Consider the following 20,722-nt stretch of genomic DNA (forward strand, 5'->3'; position numbering starts at 1 on the left):
GCAATACACTGGACAAGCCTTCGGGAGAATAGCGGTTCAGGTCCCTGTTCGGCCATCCAATTTAGCTTTTTTTTTTTTTTTTTTTTTTTTTTTAATAAAATGCGTTTTAATCATCAGATGCTTATTTGTGCCATTATTCATGTAACCGGTTTCTGTTATTAACCATCATCTAGTATGTAGGGTACAACAGATTAGTTAAGAGTTAACAAATCTGTTCTACCTGACATCCCGGATCATGTTTAATAACCGAAACCAGTAGATGACAAGTGCGAAAAATAAGCATCTGACGATTCAAATGCATTTTATAAAATAATTTACGGCTATTGAACCTCACCTTATTGAAATATTACCATCCAGTTCAGGTTTCTTGAGGTCTATCTGAATCATTTATGGCAAATGCTGGGATGGTTTCTTTGATAAGAACATGGATGGTTTCCTTTCTCATCCCATCCCACCCCTGCACGTATGGTCCACCTCTAACAACATCGTCGTCAAAGTTTCATTAAATCGCACATTAGTCCCTTTCTTCAGAACTAGACAACTTCTCACCTTACACAGATTTAACATGATGCTACCAAACTACAATTAATATCGCCATCGATGCTGCTGCAGCACCATATGGCCTGCCAAGACTTCGTGCAATTATTTCTGTACACATTTATACTCCATTTTTTATGTTACTTTTTACATTACATCTAATATGTGTTGCCCCTGTAAGTTCAATATAAGTAGTAATATTTTGATCCATACGTCATCGCGTCGGCGGACTGCTAAAAATAAATAAATAAATAAAAAAGACCGTCGTTAACAGTAGATCTATTCCAATCTTTCGCGTCCCGCGTCCATACCTCCGTCCGGCGTTCACACGTCAAAATAGCTATTGAAGATACAAGTACTTATTATATAAAATAGAAAATCAATTCGTCTTTAATTACCCTAACATTGTTAAAGAATAGTTACCTATTTATTTTGTATCATATTGTTACATAATTACGAGGCCTACGTCCTTCAATGGTTTGATGACAGCATAGTAACTCACGTTTCATTAAACCACGAGCGTCAGTCGCGCGGTGTGCGGTATTCGGCGCTCGGGGCAAGACCAAATGTGGCGAGGGCAGGCATTGTTGACGACTGTGTCTATATTGCAAATTGTTCAGAGTAAATTAATTACGACTTACACTCAACGATTTGATATTGTTGTTGTGATGTGTGCCTACGTAGCACATATATTCATTGACTATGTTTTAGTATATATTTAGCTAATTTTGGTAACATAAGCAATAAGCAGTGGCACCCTAATTCTAAATCAAGTCAGAAGAAAGTGGGCTGCTATTGCGCTCTCTTGCAGTACACTGCCTAAACTATTAGGGCAAAATGATTTGATTTAGTACTGAATTGCAGACCTCTAAAAGAACTACAAAAAGTCTGCGAGAGCATATGTTTATCTTTTACAGCTGAGTCACATTCTCCCTTTCTCCGCTTTGAACGTACTGAAACGGGAGACTTCAAAAGACAAAAATCCTCATTGCTAGTTAACCGTAAAAGACAAACAGATTTCGATCTTTTTGAGCTCTATGATCTGATACTACGTAGTTTGACGTAGCTCTTATTTATTACGTAGCGCATCAAAAGAGTGCTCTCTGACGGAAAACATTTTTTAATTTAGCTGATGAAAACTAAACAGTTGAACAGAGTGTCATGGGTCATAGGTAAGAACCATCCCGATTAAACCGGCTTTCAAACAAAAAAATTTTGCAATGAAGTCCGACCTTGACTTTGGGAGTTACGATGCCACAGACAGATACACATATACACACTTACTTATAACACCTCATCGAAAGACTCGTACCTAAAGTCTGGAATGTTGCACAAGTCACACCGATACCCAAGAAACGAAGTAGTAGTAATCCGCTGAATTGCAGATCCATATTGCTAACGTGAATTTGCAGGAGAATTTTCGAGCGTATACTGTGTTCGAATATTATGAATTACCGAAGAAAACGATTTATTGACAAACAGCCAGCAAGGCTTCAGAAATAAAAGTTCTTGTGAAACACAACTAGCTCTTTATTCTGACGAAGTAGTGAGTGCTATCGTCAGGGGATGACAACTGGATTCCATATTTTTAGATTTCCAGACAGCTTTTGACAGCGTTCCTCACAGGCGACTTCTAATCAAATTGCGTAACTATGGAGCATCGTCTCAGTTGTGCGGCTAGATTCCTTATTTCCTGTCAGAAAGGTCACAGTGCGTAGCAATAGCCGGAAAGTCACTGAGTAAAACAGAAGTAATATATGACATTACTCAAGGAAGTGTTATAGGTCATCAGCTGTTCCTGAGCTACATAAACGATTTAGGAGACAATCTGAGCAGTTCCCTTAGATTGTTTGTAGATGATGTTTACTGTCTTATAAGGTCATCAGATCATCAAAATAAATTGCTAAACGATTTAGACAAGATATCTTCAGGGTACCAAAAGTGAAAATTGACTCTAAATAATCAAAAGTGTGAAGTCATTGACATGAGTAGTAAAAGAAATTCGCTAAATTTCGTTTACAGGATAAAACACACATATCTAAAGGATTTAAAATCAACTAAATACTTCGGGATTACAGTTATGAGTAACTTAAATTACAATGGTTATATAGACAACGTTGTGAAGAAAGCAAACCAAAGACTACGATTTATTGGCAGAACACTTAGAAAATACAACAGGTGAATCAAAGAGATTGCTTACACTACACTTGCACTCCTCTTCTGGAGTATTACTGTGGAGTGTAGGATTATTACCAGAGAGGATCGACGGACGACATCGAAAGAGTTCAAAGAAGGGCAGCTAGTTTTGTATTATCGCGGACCAGGGGAGAGAGTGCTATAGGTGCGATACGCGAATTAGGGTGGTAATCATTAAAACAAAGATGATTTTAGTTGCGGTAGGATATTTTCATGAAACTGAAGTATGGCCTCAGAGAGCGAAAATATTTTGTTGTCGCTCATCTACAAAGAAAGGAATGATCATCACGATAAATTAAGAGAAATTTGAGCTAGCTCTGAAACATTTAAGTGTTCGTTTTCTTTTTGGACTGTTCGAGAGTGGAATGTAGAGATATAGCTTGAAAGTGGTTGGATGAACCCTCTGTCTGTCACTTAATTGTGAATTGCAGAGTAATCATGTAGATGTGGATCTAGAATTCTCAATTGAAACTGTCTGCTCTTTCTTATAAGATTCTACGTTAAACACATCCCCAGGAGTGCTAAACTATTAGTATGGTATTATTTTTATTGCTCCCTTTAATTATTTGGGCTGTTAATTATAATTATTCTCGCAAGAATATATCAGATACACATAACTGAAACCACAAGTACGCATAGAAACTGAAAAAATTTTGTAATATTTTTGGTGTGTGTTCGTTGTGAGAGAGGGCCTGAAGGCCATAATCTGGCCAAGTTAATAATAATAAAAAAATGTAAACATGGCTGAAGAAGCATGTACTAGATACTGTAACCCACCCCGTACCCTTGAAGTACTAAACTACGGCCGAACAGGCCTTGGAAGGCCCAACAGTACCGACCTGCAGCCGTGTCATCCTCAGCCCAGAGGCGTCACTGGATGCGGAGATAGGGTCATGTGGTCAGCATACCGCTCTGCCGGCCGTATGTCAGTTTACGAGACAGGAGCCGCTATTTCTCAATCAAGTAGCTCTTCAGTTTGCCTCACAAGGGCTGAGTGCACCCCACTTGCCAACAGCGCTCGGCAGACCGGATGGTCACCCGTCCAAGTGCTAGCCCACCCCGATAGCGCTTAACTTCGGTAACCTGACGGGAGTCGGGGTTACCAGTGCGGCAAGGCCGTTGGCACCCTCCGAGAAACTAACTGAAATAAAAACCGTTACGCGAGGTAAGTTAGATTTCGATGTGCTCGTTATCTTCATCTAGCTTATAGATCGGAATGATTCAGTGCAGTATGGTCAGAGCTCGCTACTGGAGACGACCAAAGCGGTGACACCAGGCCTGCCCCCGGGCTGGTGGTGCGACTTGTGATCGATACGGCGGCTCTGTTCGCCGCGCCTCGGCACGGCACATTCGCACTCTGCTGGAGCACCACCACCACCACCACCGGCGCTACGTCAGCGTCAGCGGCAGCGACACGCCGCCTAATTGCCGAGGCTGATTGCCCTGTCGTGAAGTGCGCTCGCGGGCCGCACCTGTCAGCCGCAGCCGCCGTCAAACTCTGCGATGCGAGGATTACTGGCCCCTGCCTGTTTCAGCTTAAGCGCAACAGCGCCGCTTGTCACTGGGAGCCGTTGAGGAAACAACGCTGCGAAATGGATACGGTTACTGGAAACCTGTTATACCGAAACTACCCGCTTTAATTAGAGAGGTGCTTGACACTACAGAGAAGAATATTAATGCAAGAACACGAAGAGTGGCATGTGGTGCCAGTACTACATATTGGTTAGAAATGAGAATATACGTAAATGCGAACAATCAGTATTGTAATGGGAGAGAGCGAGATTTAAAGAAATTGAAAATGTGATGCGTCATTTGAGAAATTAGTAGTGCATGCAGAAAGAGTGCATCTAGATGAAGTGAAGAATGAAGGCATCAGCTTGTGAGGAGAGAGAGAGAGAGAAAAAGCACAGGTATGTGATGATCTCAGGGGAAGCAATGGGAATTCCACTGTTAAATACAGAAGAGAGAGCAGATAGGTGGAAAGAGTACATTGAAGGCCTCCATGATGGGGGAAGACTTGTCTGATGATGTGATAGGAGAAGAAACAGGAGTGCACAGGGAAGAGGTAGGGGATTCAGTATTAGAATCAGAATCAACATGAGGACTAAAAGGAACTCGTTAAACTTCGGTTACACGATAGATCAGTGTAATCTAAAAGCCGTAAATTCAACTAAATACCTAGGTATTACAATTACGAACAACGTAAATTGGAAAGAACACAAAGAAAATGTTGTGGGGAAGGCTAACCAAAGCCTGTGTTTTATTGGCAAGACACTTAGAAAATGTAACAGACCTACTAAGGAGACTGCCAACACTAGCTTGTCCGTCCTCTTTTTAGAATACTGCTGCGCGGTGTGTTATCCTTACGAGATAGGACTAACGAAGTACATCGAAAAAGTTCAAAGAAAGGCAGCACGTTTTGTATTATCGAGAAATATGGGACAGAGAGTGTCACACAAATGATACGGGATTTGGGCTGGATATCATTAGAAGAAAGGCGTTTTTCGTTGCGACGGAATCTTCTCACGAAATTCAAATCACCAACTTTCTCCTCCGAATGAGAAAATATTTTGTTGACACCGACCGACATAGGGCGGAACGATCACCACTGTAAAATAAGGGAAATCAGAGCTCGTACGGAAAGATATAGGCTTTCATTCTTTCCTCGCGCCATACGAGATTGGAATAATAGAGAATTGTGAAGGTGGTTCGATGAACCCTCTGCCAGGCACTTAAATGTGATTTGCAGAGTATCCACGTAGATATAGATGTAGACTTAAAAGAGCTTCCGACGACTTGAGATCAAATAAAGCAAGAAGACACATAGCAATCCTTCGGAATTTCTAAACTCTTTGGGGAAATTGGCAACTAAAGGTCAATTCAAGTTTGTGTGTAGGATATATAAGACTGGTGATGCCAGCAAACTTTCGGAAAAATATGATCCACACAATCCTGAAGACAGAATGGGCAGATAAGTGCTAAAAATATCGCACAATAAAGTTAACAGCTCATAGATCCAAGCTGTTGATAAATAATTATATAGGAGATTCGAAAAGTAAACTGAACATCGGTTAGATAACGATCAGTTTGGCTTTAGCCTTTTCCAAAGCCGAAGTCATCGCCACTAGATGGGCAATTCTGACGTTGCGCATGATAATGGAAGGAAGGCCGAAGGAAATGCAGGGCATGCTCCTAGCATTCATCGACACAGAAAATGCGCTTGACAGTGTAAAATGTTGCTAGACATTGGAAATTCTTAGAAAATTAGGAGTAAGTTATAAAGAAAGTAGGGTAATACACTATACGTACAAGAGCCATGAAGATACAGTAAGACTGGAAGAGCAAGAATAAAGTGCTCAAGTTAAAAAGAATCTAGCACAAAAGGGTGCAGTATTTCGCCTGTACTGCTCAGTCTATACATTGAAGAAGCAATGACGAAAATAAAAAAAAATTTGAAATGCGTGGGATTGAAGTTCAAAGTGAAATAATGTGAGTGATAAGATTCACTGGTGTCATTAACATACTGAGTGAAAGTGAAGAAGAATTACAGGATGTGATGAATGGAATGAGCAGTCTAATGATTACAGAATATGTATTAAGAGAAATGGAACGAAGACGGAAGTAATGGTAGTAGCAGAAATAAGAATAGCAAGAAACTTAACATCAGGAGTGGGGATCACAAAAGTAGATAGTAGGCAGCAAAATAACCCATGACGGATGGAACAAGGATGATTAAAAAGCAAATTAGCACTGGCAAAAAGGTCATTGCTGGCCGAACGAAATCTACAAGTATCAAACGTAGCCCTTAATTTGAAGTAGAAAGCTCTGAGAATGTTCGTTTGGAGCACAGCATTGTGTGGTAGTGAGTCATAGAATGTGGAGAAACTGTAATACAAGAAAATCAAAGCCTTTGAGATGTGGTGCTACAGATGAACGTTAAAAATTCTTCGGACTGACAAAGTAAGGAATGAGGATATCCGCAGAATCTGCGAGGAAAGAAACACATGTAAAACGCTGACAAGAAGAAGATACACGATGATAGGAACTCTGTTAGGACATCGCGTGATAACTTCGATTGTAGTAGAGGGAAAAAGCTGTAGAGGAAGACAGAGATTAGAGTATCTCCAGTAAGTAATTGAGGACGTAGTTTGCAATAGCTACTCTGAGATGGAAAGGTTGGTTGCCAATGGAGTGGATTTCGTGGCGGGGCGCATCACACCAGTCAGAAGACTGATGAAAACTAATTATATTGATGACTCAAATAAATAAATACAAAAGTAAATAAAGGGGAAGCGGTGTGAGTGGACATTCCCAGTTATAGTTTGTAGCGTCTCTGCAGGAAGAGACCACAGCTGGGGAGGAGAACTTGGATTGCGTTTGGAGAAACGATGTAAAAGTCGTTCCTAGTTATACAGAGTGTCCAAGAAGTGCCACGACAAACTTGGAAGGGTTGTAGAGGATGTCTTGAGAAGCAAATCGATGACAGGAACCTGTGTCTGAAAATTTCATCCAACGACGGTATAGAGAATCGAAGTTTAAGCGCAGGCACCTACCACTAGGCCACCCATTCGACAGCAAATATGACTCTGTATGTTTACTGTAGGCGGAACGTTCACAGGAACAATAATTTTTGAATCCATGCCATTTGTCAATAATTTAAAATGTTCGAACACAGTGTATGTTCCAAAATCCTACTGCAAATCGACGTTAATGATATGGGCCTGTAATTCATCGGGCTACGCCTATTTCCTTTCTTGGATATTGGGGTGACTTGTATAACTTCCAAGTCTTTCGTGCAGATCTTTCAAAGAGCGAGTGGTTTGATATAATTGATATGTGTAGAGCTACTGTATCAGTATACTCTGAAAGGAACCTGACTCGTATACGATCTGAACCGGAGCGCTTCCCTTTATTAAGTGATTTTAGCTGCTTCATTACACCCACGATACGTGTTTCTAGGTTACTCGTGCTGGTAGTTGTTCTCGATTCGAATTTTGGGATATTCACTTCATGTTCTTTGATGAAGGAGTTTCGTGAACCGCGTTTAGTAACTCTGTTTTAGTGGCATTGTCATGAGTGACATCATCCTTCTTATCGCACTTTGAAGGTACTGGTTTCGTCTTTCTGCTGGTGTAATTTACAAATGACCAGAATCTCTTTGTAAACACCTTCATCCGTCTATATTTATAGTTTTATTTTATTTTTATAAAATTGAAAATATATATCTCTGAAGGTATTTTTTGTTTGACATTTCGTGCTGAACAGCCGAGGTTCCACAACCATCATGTATAAAGATGGACTTACAGAGAATCTCTCTAGGCCTTCCCCGAGATTTCGAGACAAAGTTTCTCTATGGAAGCTGTTAAAGGTATCTCGCATTGAAGATCACTCTATATTTCGTGCTTCCGTAAAACTTCACCAAACTCGGGGATTTTGCGTTCTTGTAAATTTGGCATACTTTTTTGTTGCTTCGGCAAAAGTGTTCTCACCCCTTTTCGAGTACCGTGGAAGATCAGTACCACCCCCTATTATTTTATTTGGTGTATATTTCTCAACTGCAATCGGAACTGTTTCTTTGAACTCAAGCAAGATCTGGTTTACACTTGTATAGATCAGGAGTGGAGACTGTCCCTTAGAAAGGCGTCAAGCGAATTTTCATTTGATTTCTTAAACAGATGTACTTTGTGTTTATTTTAGATGGGTTTGGTTGTTACAGTATTCAGTCTAGCAACAACAGTCTTTTGGTCACTAGTCCTTATATCCGTCAAGATGCTCCCCATCTGGTTAGGATTGTTTGTTGCTAAGAGGTCAAGTATGTTTTCGCAATCATTTACACTTCTAATGGGCTCCTGAACTAATTGTTCAAAATAATTTTTATGGAGTCATATCTGTCAAACGATAAATTCCGGCGCATTTTACGGCGTCGACTCTTCCGAGATGCCGTCTCGGCGCCAAGTTTCATCTCGGATTGTCCTCTCCACTAGCGTCTCTCGGAGTGCATCAATGCCACGAAATGACAATGGAATGGGTTAGTTCCCGGAATGTTCTTGCTTCTGCTGGATTCCTATCTCACATAAGCATTTCAGGACGAGAAGGTGATTGCGGACGAGGATGAAACAAGTGTCTTTCCCTACTCATCAGATCTCATTGCCAGTGTATGGCAAAAGTGAAATTTGAGAAGACTGCACTGAACGTTAAAACAGTGTCTCATTTTTGTTGTTAGTATGTTTTTCTGATCACAAGAACATAATGTTTTTGTGAAATGTCAAAATAGCCTAGACAATTAATGCTTTCTTCTATGACAACGATTTGCATCTGCTAAAACTGACAATTCCGGTTGCACACTAAATGTGACCACGAGACTCTTTTTCAGTGACCCGATATGTGCACAGGAAGGTGTCAAACGATTCAGTTTCCTCACATTAGCTGCCTGTAACTGATTGCCAGCAGTTTCACAACTCACTGTTTGGATTATTAATGGTCGATTAGTCAGAACTGAAAGGAAGAGTGACAGCATACCAAGCATTTGGATCTGACTTACAAGAGGACCACTCTCTAATCGGATTTTGGTAATTTTTTATGTTTGAGGTACTTGAAGTTGCAGACCTGAAATATCAATCGGCAAAGGTATACCTAACTCTCAAAATTCTAGAGAAAATCTACTTCGATTTCCGAGGAAACTTCTCTAAGCTGAAGCCATTGTTTATGATGGGTCACGTGGCTCACCCGGTAACGCTGGAGCGTGGCAATCGCGTAATCAACAGATCGCTGTTTCGAATCTCGCTTTGATATTTTCTCTCATTTCATTTTGTTAGTTCAACTCGGTTACCTACATCATTTTCATACCAAATCCATCAACTGTATGCTAATTAACACAATTTTAATTATTATTTTTTATGAAAAATGTATACACTGATAAGCCAAAACATATGAGCACTGCCCAACCTGACGTTGGATGCTGCCTGGTAGCGTGACGCGGTAACAAAAATACGTAAACGGAGCAGACACGGACGGGGGATCTCCCTAGCAAAGATATCGGCTGAAAATTTAGAAATCAATTGAGATAAGCGACTTTGACAAAGGGCAGCTAGAAACGACGAAGCTGGTCGAATGTTCATTTGCTACTGTCGTGAGCATCTAGGGAACGAGGTAGAATGACAGTGAAACTACTGCTCGGCGCTTAATAGTTGGACGCCCGCGAGTCTTCACAGGACGTGGGGTTTGGCGGCGTTTTTGCTCTGTAAAGTAGTAAAGACCGTGATCTGTGGCATCTCTGACGAAAGCTCACAACGCTGGCGCACCTGCAAGTGTTTCGGAGCACACTGTTGTCGAACATGGAGCTCCGCAGCAGACCACCCCTATTAGTTCACATCTCGACCCAACGACATCGTCAATTACGACTGCAGTGGGCACCGGACCATTGGGGTTCGAGCGTCCACCAATGGAAATGTATCGGCTCCTCAGATGAATCACGTTTTTGTTGCTACAGGTCTGTGGTCGTCTCTATGAACGCCGTCATCGAAGTGAACGCAGGCTCGAAAAGTGCAGCGCGCCACGGACGCAGGCCGGTGGGAGCAGTATTATGCTAAGGGAGACAGTTTCCTGCGCTTGCAATGGACCCGGGGTAGTAATCGAAGACGCGCTGACAGCTGCGAATCACCTGCATCCCTTCGTACTTGATGTCTTTCCCGACGGCGATGTCATCTTTCAGCAATATAATTATCCGTGTCTCGGAGCCAGAGCCGTGCTATAGTGGTTTGAGGAGCATTATAGTGAACTGAAGCTGATGGCGATCAAGTTCACTTGATGTAAATTCTATGGAAACCATATAGGTCGCTATCGGGCACCACACTGCCTACGCAAATCAGCGGCCCATTATTTAAACGATTTGCGTGACCTGTGCGTAGACATCTAATGCCACATACCTCCACAAACCTACGAACAAACTTTCAAATCTCTGATGCACAGATTCAGTGATTAATTTCGTTCTAAAGACGGACAGACAAGCTATTAAGCAGGAGGTCATAATGTTTTGGTTCATCAGTCTAATGTTTTTTAATCCGAACAATATTTGTTAACAATATTTTATAGAGAATCAATTATGAAGAATTTATACACATATTTGTAATACGTGCGGTATGTAATTAGAAACAAGAGGACATGGATTTGTCATGAAATATGGTTGTTAGATACTTGTTATGTAGCACATATTTGATGAATTTTGTATTGAAACGATGTAGGTATTCGAACGGAACGGAAAGAGACAGAAGACCACAGCGCTATTGGAACCAGCGACCTATTGATTATCCGACTATCATTGTACAACGCTACCGAGTTAGCTACACATCCAGCTCAGAAAGATCGGCTTAACTATAGTGAGTTAATGTTCCTAGAAAATTTTCAGAGTCGATTTTTGCGTAATGTTCGGAGAGTTGCATATAACTGCGTTGGTTGACTGATATTTGAATTCTGAAGTTCACATGTCATAAATACATAAAATTAGAAAAATCCAAATGCAGTATTGTATCCTCATTAGTTAAGACAGTGACGAAGCCAGTATAAGTATTGCACGGAAGTCCTGAACGCTGTGAGTCCAAGGCATAATACGTTACAAGCGACGATCGTCTTACAAGACTCTTCGTTAACCTAACGTTACCATCATATAACCGGGACTATTGCTACTTGTAGCAGAGAGTACGACTTGTAGCTGATGTTTCTCTGAAACGATCTGTCTTCCGGATATGAATATTTCTTTGTCTGATCTGTTTTCGAAAAAAGTGATTTGTAATACATGAAAAAAAACTGGAGATGACTTCAGTAATTAGGCAAGCAGTCTGACTCGAAAACACTACGTAGTGTGTCGCTACCAGATCGTCATGGCACTCTCGGCACACCACATTAGCAGTCTCGAACTAACTAACTGTATAAAGCCGAAGCTATTTTTGGCACAAAGGTTGATCTAAATATTTCATTACATACTGTCAGTGAACGCTTCCGAGCCATGTGTGACAGACACTGTATGCATTATCAGAATAGTTGCTCAAGTCTCGATTTATGTTTCGAGCATTTGAGTAAATCGTTTTTGTTTCTTCTAAATGCCTACCTCCGATTTCGTGCCACACGCTTTGACCAACTGAATTTGCACTCCTTCTGCACGATGATTCCGTGATGACGTTAGAAACTTTCAGCGATGATGGAGAAGGGTGTCAATTTGAGTAATTACATGCACCGGTACTGTTGTTGCTAGGATTGTGGGACTTGAAACATTCAGAGGTTGTAGAAGGGACCAAAACAAGAAGAAATCTCCTGTAAAGATGTGGTCTGAAATGCATACGTTAAGAGCAATGGGCACTTTTCATCTTGGGTACTGTGAAAGCCATATCTTCTACTGAAGAAGTGCTAATTGCTCTGAAAGTTGCCTATCCTACAGTCTTCACAGTATTCCACTTTCAGTGGTGTCAGAACGATTTTCACTTATAACTTTCGACTGGGTCCCTTATCTATGATTGATACATTTACCCTCCTCCATCATCGCTAAAAGTTTAGATGAATCAATCACTGCTGTCTAAGAAAAAAGGGCTTTACTCAACTGCTTGAGCCTATGTCTGTCAATCTGTGAAGTACAGCGCGCGAAGACACAGTAAAAAATTCAGTGATTAGCAAAGAGGTAATTTTGGTGTATATGTTCGTTCCTAAGCTGAAACACGTTACACAATGAAGTATTGGGCAGATTTACCCGGTAATGGAAATTAATTTAATTTAGTGAAGGCTTCTAGAGTGTCTGTTCTTTCAAAAGTTAAGAAATTGGTAACAGGACTAAAAAGAGTTGGTATTTGTCTTCAATGTAAGCCATGTGAAGTACTTCCCGGAATCACAATAACAGATGAAAAAGCAGAGAAGTCCAGGATGCACTACTGGAAGCCTGACGATTAGAGGGGTATGAAATAGCTGACGTCATGGAAATATCAAAAGAAAAATTATGGTACAATTTACATACATAATTAACAATAGAAAAACTTTGTAGAAGATGCTTTCTACAATTGTTGAGTGTTGAGCAAAGTTGAATTTCCCATGTAATTGCGTAGGCATTCACGGCCAGAGTCAATTTCAATAAAGATCTTTTGGGCATAAAGTAGTGTAATTTCGAAACACTAAAAAGAAGTACACAACCACGGTTACGATTGTTTTAACAGATGTGCTCTGCATTTTAGTCGTTCTGAAGAGGGACACTGTAAAAACAATAGGAATATAAGTTTTATACTTGTTAGTTGTATTTCAAAACCACGCAGATGCAAGCCCAACAACATTTTGTGGAAAATGAATTTCTCATGTTTGGGCCACAGATATTTATTGTAGGTGAGACTTGGGACCACAGATACAGGTCAGGAACGAGAAGTAGTGATTTCATGTGGGATTCTAAAGGGGAAACTCCTACTGACTGCGTTACGAATGGTGAACCAATAACTTGTGTTGTTGCGCAGTATTCTGCACCAACTATATGAAAAAAATACACGAAAAATCGCCTGGACTGAAAAATAAAAAAAAGTTACCTTTCACGAAGACAATACACATGCCAACAAAGATGCTTCAGAAAAGACAAAACTAAGAATGTGAAGTAGGGATTGTTTGAAAATTGGGTTTATTAATTATATTTCGAATCCTGTGATTTCCACTTTTTCTCACACCTGAAGGAATTTAAAAAAAAAATTGTACGCCAGCGACGAGATCATAGCAGACCCTATAAAAACGAGCTTGATGGATGGAAATTACGCAATGGTAAAACGTCGTGCAAAGTTCATTAACTTAAGAAGTGATACGTCATAAAGTAAACGCATTCTCACACTGTCAGGCCACGAATGTTTTTTTCTTTTTTTTCCTCGCAGGTTAATGAGTACCTGGAGGAATAGCGAACTATATCTTGCAGTCCCTCTTAAAACTGTTCTTCGAGAGAAGCTGTTATGATTTTTTTCTTGTTTCGTGCAAAAGCTTTCCTTTTTTTTATCGGAATTTTGAAAGCCACGCAAAATAAACGAAGTGACATCATCTTGGTAATGACTTCACCTAAGGAAGAACGAACGCGCTGAATTGATGGCTGGGGAAATGAGAATTATTTGTGTGAACTCATCCGTTTAATATCAGGAGGACGCTTTCGGTGTGTGACACACTTCCAGAAGTGACATTTTGTGCTCTGCTGAGGGTTACGCCGCTGCCGAAATCCTATTTGTGCAAACGCGAGCCATCGCGCCGGGCTCAGCGGCCCAGGAAACCAGCGCCACCAGATTGCAATTTCGGCTCGGATTTCGCTCACGGAACGGCCTTCGTCGCCAACACGGGGAGGAGAGAGATTATCCTTGCTATTGAAGGAACTGTGCGTCGCGTCGAACCGTTCTACACAACTCAAAGCCCGTCACTTATAACAGAAATCCGAGATGAAACCAGCCTCGCCGATTCTCACTCGCAGGTCGACGTACAATACGCGATAGTAAGTGTCACACCCAAGGAAATGATGCGAGTTTTTAAATTTCCTTCAACTAATCGATGATTGTTAAGAACTGTATTATCGGTTTCGGTCTATAATCAAACCATCTTCAGGACAATCTTCGTGTCCGTTTGTCAATACGACGTAGATCTTAATATTACACATGAATTATGTGTTATGTTAACATCTATGCTGTATTGACAATCGGTCTAATCAGTAGCTGGTATATCTTTACAGTGTCATAAATGCTCCACTGCATGATCTTTGACCTACCTTATTCGGTGCGTGAGATTACCACACACAAAGGTCTATGAGGTTAAATGGATATATATGTTAGCTATATAAAGCTATGGATCAATGTACGTCTCATAACTGTTATTCCAGTTACGCAAATGCATAGCTAAAATTTTTATGTAAGAACTTTATATAGTGATATAAAACGTGATGAATTTAATGTCTTTTCACGTAATAACTACAAACTTTAATATTAAACACTTTGCTACATGTGTTTTTGTTCTTCTTTCGTAGAATAGACCCGAAGAGGGTCTGATTCTAGACCGAAATCGATCTTCTCTAATAAAATATCTTGATAGGGCTGTGTCCTGCATAATGCAGTTCTACAGCACCACCTCCATAAAATACTTCTGATCGATGGATGTTGAGTATTTTACTTGACACTTCTCTCAGACCAAATTTTTTAATGAATTCTTAACGAGAACGTCCAAGAGTTAATTGTGCACAACTTATTCATTTAATTAGTTTATATGTAGTATATCGAATTGTCAAGCAAAGGAACAAAAGAGATAGCAAGTTGAACATCGAATTTTTTGTTTTTCGTTTGCTCACCAACCAGAAGTGTACAAACCAAAAAATGTTTCAGTGTTGACCAATGAATCAATGATTTCAAAATTTGAGTAGCAAAAGAATTTAAAATTTTAGAAAGCATTCTTTTAGTGGAGAGTGAACAGCGATCGATGTAAAATTTTTCAAAAAATTTTAGTAAAACATCCCAGATCGCAACATATGTTTATTTTGGTTGGCAAACGGTTTAAGTAAATACGAGTAATTTAGACCATCTTCAGGCCATGAGCACAATGAGGGCGACTGGTGGACTCTGCAAGATCGTAAGACCGTAATCGAGTAGCAGACCAATTTGCTACATAGTGGGCAGCTTTTAAGGGTGATTGCCATGCAGTTGACAGGGTGATTGCCATGCAGTTGACAGCGTTTCTTCGTGGTCAGACCCACGAGCGAATGGCACTTGATTACTAGTGAGTCCCACATTAACGAACTTATCCAGACCACTCAAATGATGTCTCTGCCAAATTACCCTAAACGTTGGACCAATCTGGGACTATCTTTCAGTATATTTGGTAGTAACCCTCCACTACAGCAAGCCCCATAAAAACACTTATTCAATATAATTCGTGAAAACCTCCCACTAAAGGGGACTGGACCTGCTACCAACTGCTTGTTTGTTCCCCCACACACTAAAAAGTGGTCTTACTACCAAGGTTGACCTTTAGGTCCTGCATGACATTGCCTGTTCAGTATATTTAGCAGCAGCCATCTATTAGAGAGGGCCCACAGAAACGCCACGAAACCTTCATTTGGAGCTACAGTTGCTGGCCTAAACCTGTTTCTACCCAGTAGACTCTCGCGGTTGCCGTTTTACCCTGATCCAGGAACTTAGCGGTGCGTCCTTGAGAAAGTGACACATGGAAAGCCCTCACATCTCGGAAATGGAGTGCCTGTGGTCTGATTTTACGAATCTTTATCCCCCTGCACTCGTCTGTCACGCTGACGGCGGGTACAAATCTGACGACATCCCAGACTCGTGAAACGCCAGGCCACTCCGCTCATAGTATCGACAGGATTACGGCCTCACCAACACAGTAGCTATGTACGAGGGATATTCGGAAAGTAAGTTCCGATCGGTCAAGAAATGGAAACCATTGTGAAAATCTAATAAAGCTTTGCACATATGTGTTCGACAGTGTCTCTAGTACGCCTGTCAGTTGCATCACTTTGCTCTTTTCAATTCTGAGTACATGGTGAGCACATAAATATGCGTAGAAACTAATGTCTCCTGCCAAGTATGAGGTCCTTGTGCTAGATTTAGCCTGATGTTATTAAGCCCACATTACAGAACTGTCGTACGGTTCCAACTTCGTGACAATTCTCGGTCTCAATCTGCAGGGGCAATGAAAATGCTCCTGCAGCGTTTTCTATGGAAAGCGTTTGATCACCCGCACTATAGCCGGTAATTGGCTCCCTCTGTGTTTCATCTCTGTTCACATTAACTACTGGCTATGAAGACAACATTTTCGCACAGACAGCGAGCTATAGGTGAGCGTAGAGAATTGGCGGGAAGAATAGGCGGCTGCCTTCTATGACGAGGGTATTGGAAAGTTGCTACAACGCTACGACAAATGTCTAAGTTGGAGTGGTGACTATGTAGAGCAGTGGCCGGAAGCTGTAGCTGACTGTTGCAGATAAAATATTTCTGAGTATCACTGTGGTTTCCACTTCGAGATCAATCGGAACTTACTTTCAGATTAGCCCTAGTATAACACGTTTATACCTGTCTCGTCGGACGGAAAAATGTTTTCTGCTATAACGCTGTACAGGAAGCAATTTACTTCAATAATAAAGACGATAGACTAGAGCTGGATGTGATCTCCAAGGACTCGTGTAACTGAATGAGCGTAGTATACATAGGTTTGCAAACATTTTATTATTTCTACCCACTCCAGATATGAATGCGTAATCAGTAAACAGAGCCAGATTTTGGAGAGCAAGAAAGTGCAGGCACGAGAACCAGTGAAAAGTACTGCCTCCTACGTTTTTTCTCCTTAAATAAATTTTGTTAAGTGAACGAAATGAATTCGGCGAAACTCCGTCTCCAATCCACTGCAGCAATAGCTTTCTGCCTCAAATGATGCTATTACTGCAGTCGCTTGTAAAATGGCCGACATCGATGTTCATGTAAGACAGAGTTCAATGATAGAATTGTTGAATGCTTCAAAGTTGAAACGCTCATTCGCATTTATGAAAGACTGAAAAATCAGTAGATGTCAGCACTCTTAGACGAATGGCTCGACACTGTATCGAAACTGAAAGGCAAACACCGCTGGCTGAGGAAATGCGGAGAGGCGGGCCGGTGACTGCAGTGTGTGTGACTCCGGTTCACTTTTTGGAGCAGGGATGCACAATAAATTCTGCCCAGAACGTCGTAACCCTTAAACAGCTTAAGACACTCTCTAGCGAGTCTCAACAAAAGCTATGGCGGATGTTCTTCTTTTGCATAACAATGCGATACTGCACAACAGTCGTCACACCACTGAAGAGATCGTGAAAATTGATAGGGACGTTTGCGTCGTCCACCATACAACCCTGATCTGGTACCATCAGACTTCCATCTGTTCGTACCGCTAAAAGAATATCATCGCAGGATTGACTATGAAGATGAGGAGGTCGTAAAATCGTCCGTACGTCAATGGCTTGCGAAGCAGGACCGGCTTTGATACACCGGAATCCATAATCTTTATAAAAGATGGACCAAAATTGTGGAAGTAGACGGAGATTGTATTGAAAAGTCACAAATTAATCGTCAATGTTGTGGTTTTCAACTTATGTTGTTGCATTTGAAATTCTCGGCAAATAATAAAAAGGAGGCATTACTTTTTTACCGATCCTCTGCAATGCAGCGTCGAAATCCAATGAGTAGAACGGCGTGATTGATAGTAGCTCGTGAAACGGACTGTACTAGACTGAATCACAGCTGCCTGTCTGGCCACGTTGGTGCGAACAGCTTCGCCCATGTGACAAGTCGCGCAACCCTCCAGTGGCGATTGTCGACTGCGATGTGTAGTGCCTCAGAGCTATGACCGTTATCGGCTGTTAATGGCGACATTCACCCTTATAACACAAATAACGCCACAATCCTTAGCATGGCTTAATCAGGATGGTAGAATACGTGGTTTCTCGAAAATATTTGTTCATTTTCATAACGCTTTATCTTCTACACGAAAGAAGATAATAACAAGGGGCGGATTTTAGCTTACGCATCAAAACGACGTGTTTATCCTTGGACACTTGTAAGTTGGCGGTCAACGTACTTGCCAATTAGGATCGCCTGGTGCAGCTAGGGCGCTGACTCGTTCGTTCGTCTGGCTATTGTCACAACTGTGAGAATACATGGATCCTTTCAGTTTTCTACATGACAGTGCACCACGTAATCGCAACTGCATGTTTGAGCATTTCTTAACAATACGCCGAAGTAAGGGGCCTACTGATCTGACGTTACACCACTGGCCTCCAGTGTCATCTGATTTCACGATATCTGATTATTTTCATGAGGATTTGCTATAGACTCCGTATGTGAGCTCCCATTCCAACAAATTTGGCTGAACTTCGACTCCGCATGGCAACGTTGAATGCGGCAACTCTGGGAATGCTCGAAAATGTATCTAACGTAATTTAACTATTCCATGCATGTCTGTCGTGTGTCCGGTGCAGCCAACATTAAACAGTTACGAAAGGTAACTGAAAACTTTGATCTAAAAGGTAACAGTGAAAAGTGAAAATTTTGTATGCGAATGAATGTAATAGATATGCAGTTCTTCATTTACGTATGCAGAAAGTACGGTCTTTGGTGAAACCAAACTATCTTTCTGAAACAGTCTGCGTATCTCAAGGGACGCTGGCTGACATATTCTCGGGAAAAGCTTCTGGAAGTAAAACCACTTCATACAAGTGTAAATGCAGAAAGCTTTGTATTGCGGTGAGACTCTGCATCGCACACAAACAGAATCTACGCTGCTAAGTTACGCTAACGTGACCAACTGTCAAGAGCCTGGGTGACCACCTTTTGCAGCGCGGGCCGTTACGAGACGTGGCGCAAGTCAGTGAGGTTCTGGAAGGTGCCGCCGTGGGTGTGGAGCCATGTCAACTCCAGCGCCGTAGGTTTCTCTATTGAGGATCCACGTCTTTCGAGGTGGTCCCACAGACTGTCAACTCAGTTTAAATCCGAGGATATTGGTGGCCAGAGGACCACCTCTGTGCTACATGTGGATACTAAGTGCGTCTATAGTTAACCCATCCTTTGATCATTGTCGCCCCATTAGCCAAGAATTTAGAAGGGACGCAGAAGCAAGGTTTAAGATTTATAAGTATGGAACTGAAAATGTGTTAAGAACCAGGAATCATCACATTTTATTATATTTACAAGCATTGTAATCAATAAGTCGGAGCCAACAAATGTTCATTTTACCCGTAGTACTAGTTAGACTTTCAGTAACTTAAATTCATCCCCTACTCCGTCCAGCTATAATCCAAGGTGGATCCTACAGCGTTTCCTTGAGCAGTAATTCAGTACAGGCGACTTACTGTCATGAATTATGAATTATTTAAATTAGCCCAAGGTTTGATAGGTTGAATTTTACATTCTCAAATGCACGGCCTCCAATTGTTATGCAGTATGAAGAAAATTCAGGCTGCAGCCGTATTCCTTAAGGGAGCAAATTTCCGCGGAGTACGAGAGCTAGTAGCAGCGATTACCTTGTTTTTCTATTTAATATTGCAACCTTTTACAGATAACATAGCAATACTTCAATGTATTATGTAAAAAGTCCAGTGACTGTGTCATTTGCATGCTGAAGTACAGAGGGGTCTTTTCCCGCTCCTACCTGCTGTAGAATTTCAACTCCCTGGTACAGCACTGCGCAGCTGTAGCCCGAAGAGCCCCGACAATACAAGTGGACGTGTGGCATCTACCTGGCACGTCTACCACCACCTGTCACGTAATACAACTTGGAGTTCGTCTACACACACGGCTAGGCTTTTAGCCACGCAACCTCGGTACCGCAAGCAGGCTTTTACGCTTCGTTGGTGATAGCTGGAAACAACGCTGACAAACGTCAGCGCCTTCTTTCTCCGTACGAAGTATAGCGCCTAGCGGGTACTCACCGTGTCGACGGCCTGGTCGTCGATGCCCGCGGCGACGCCATTGGGCTGGTCCTGCAGCCGCGTCTCCGCGTCCTTGTCGAGCAGCTGCTGTTGCTGCTGCTGCTGCTGTTGCTGCTGCTGCTGCTGCTGGAGCAGCTGCTGCTGTTGCTGCGCCGCCACGTGGTTGGCCGCCGTGGACGTGGCCGCGCCGTTGCTGCTCCGCTGCGCGTCCAGCAGCACCTTGAGCGACGCGATCGCGTGCAGCTGCGTCGCCTTCTCGTCCACCTTGCCTGCAACACCGCAAGCGTACAGTGGGTGAAGCGCTGAACAACAAAAGTTGTTTCAGTACCAAAAGACGATTTCATTTTCCATCTCGGCTGTATTAAGATCACAGTCATTTGCACTACTGGCCATTAAAATTACTACACCACGAAGAAATGCAGATGATAAACGGGTATTCATTCGACAAATATATTATACTAGAACTGTCACGTGATTACATTTTCATGCAATTTGGGTGCATAGATCATGAGAAAACAGCACCCAGAGCAACCACCTCTG

General features: G+C 41.7%; 1 protein-coding gene across 1 annotated transcript in view; it reads right to left on the bottom strand.

Moving 5' to 3' along the window:
• LOC124795774 (sodium/potassium/calcium exchanger Nckx30C) overlaps nucleotides 1-20,722 on the bottom strand; it is a 625,575-nt gene that overhangs the window by 322,650 nt on the left and 282,203 nt on the right. The window contains exon 2 of the mRNA XM_047259858.1: nucleotides 20,183-20,451. Coding sequence (XP_047115814.1) covers nucleotides 20,183-20,451 — 269 coding nt within the window. The remainder of the gene's footprint in view (nucleotides 1-20,182; nucleotides 20,452-20,722) is intronic.

The sequence above is a fragment of the Schistocerca piceifrons genome, chromosome 4 (genome assembly GCF_021461385.2).
Source record: "Schistocerca piceifrons isolate TAMUIC-IGC-003096 chromosome 4, iqSchPice1.1, whole genome shotgun sequence".
In the NCBI taxonomy this organism is placed as follows: domain Eukaryota; kingdom Metazoa; phylum Arthropoda; class Insecta; order Orthoptera; family Acrididae; genus Schistocerca; species Schistocerca piceifrons.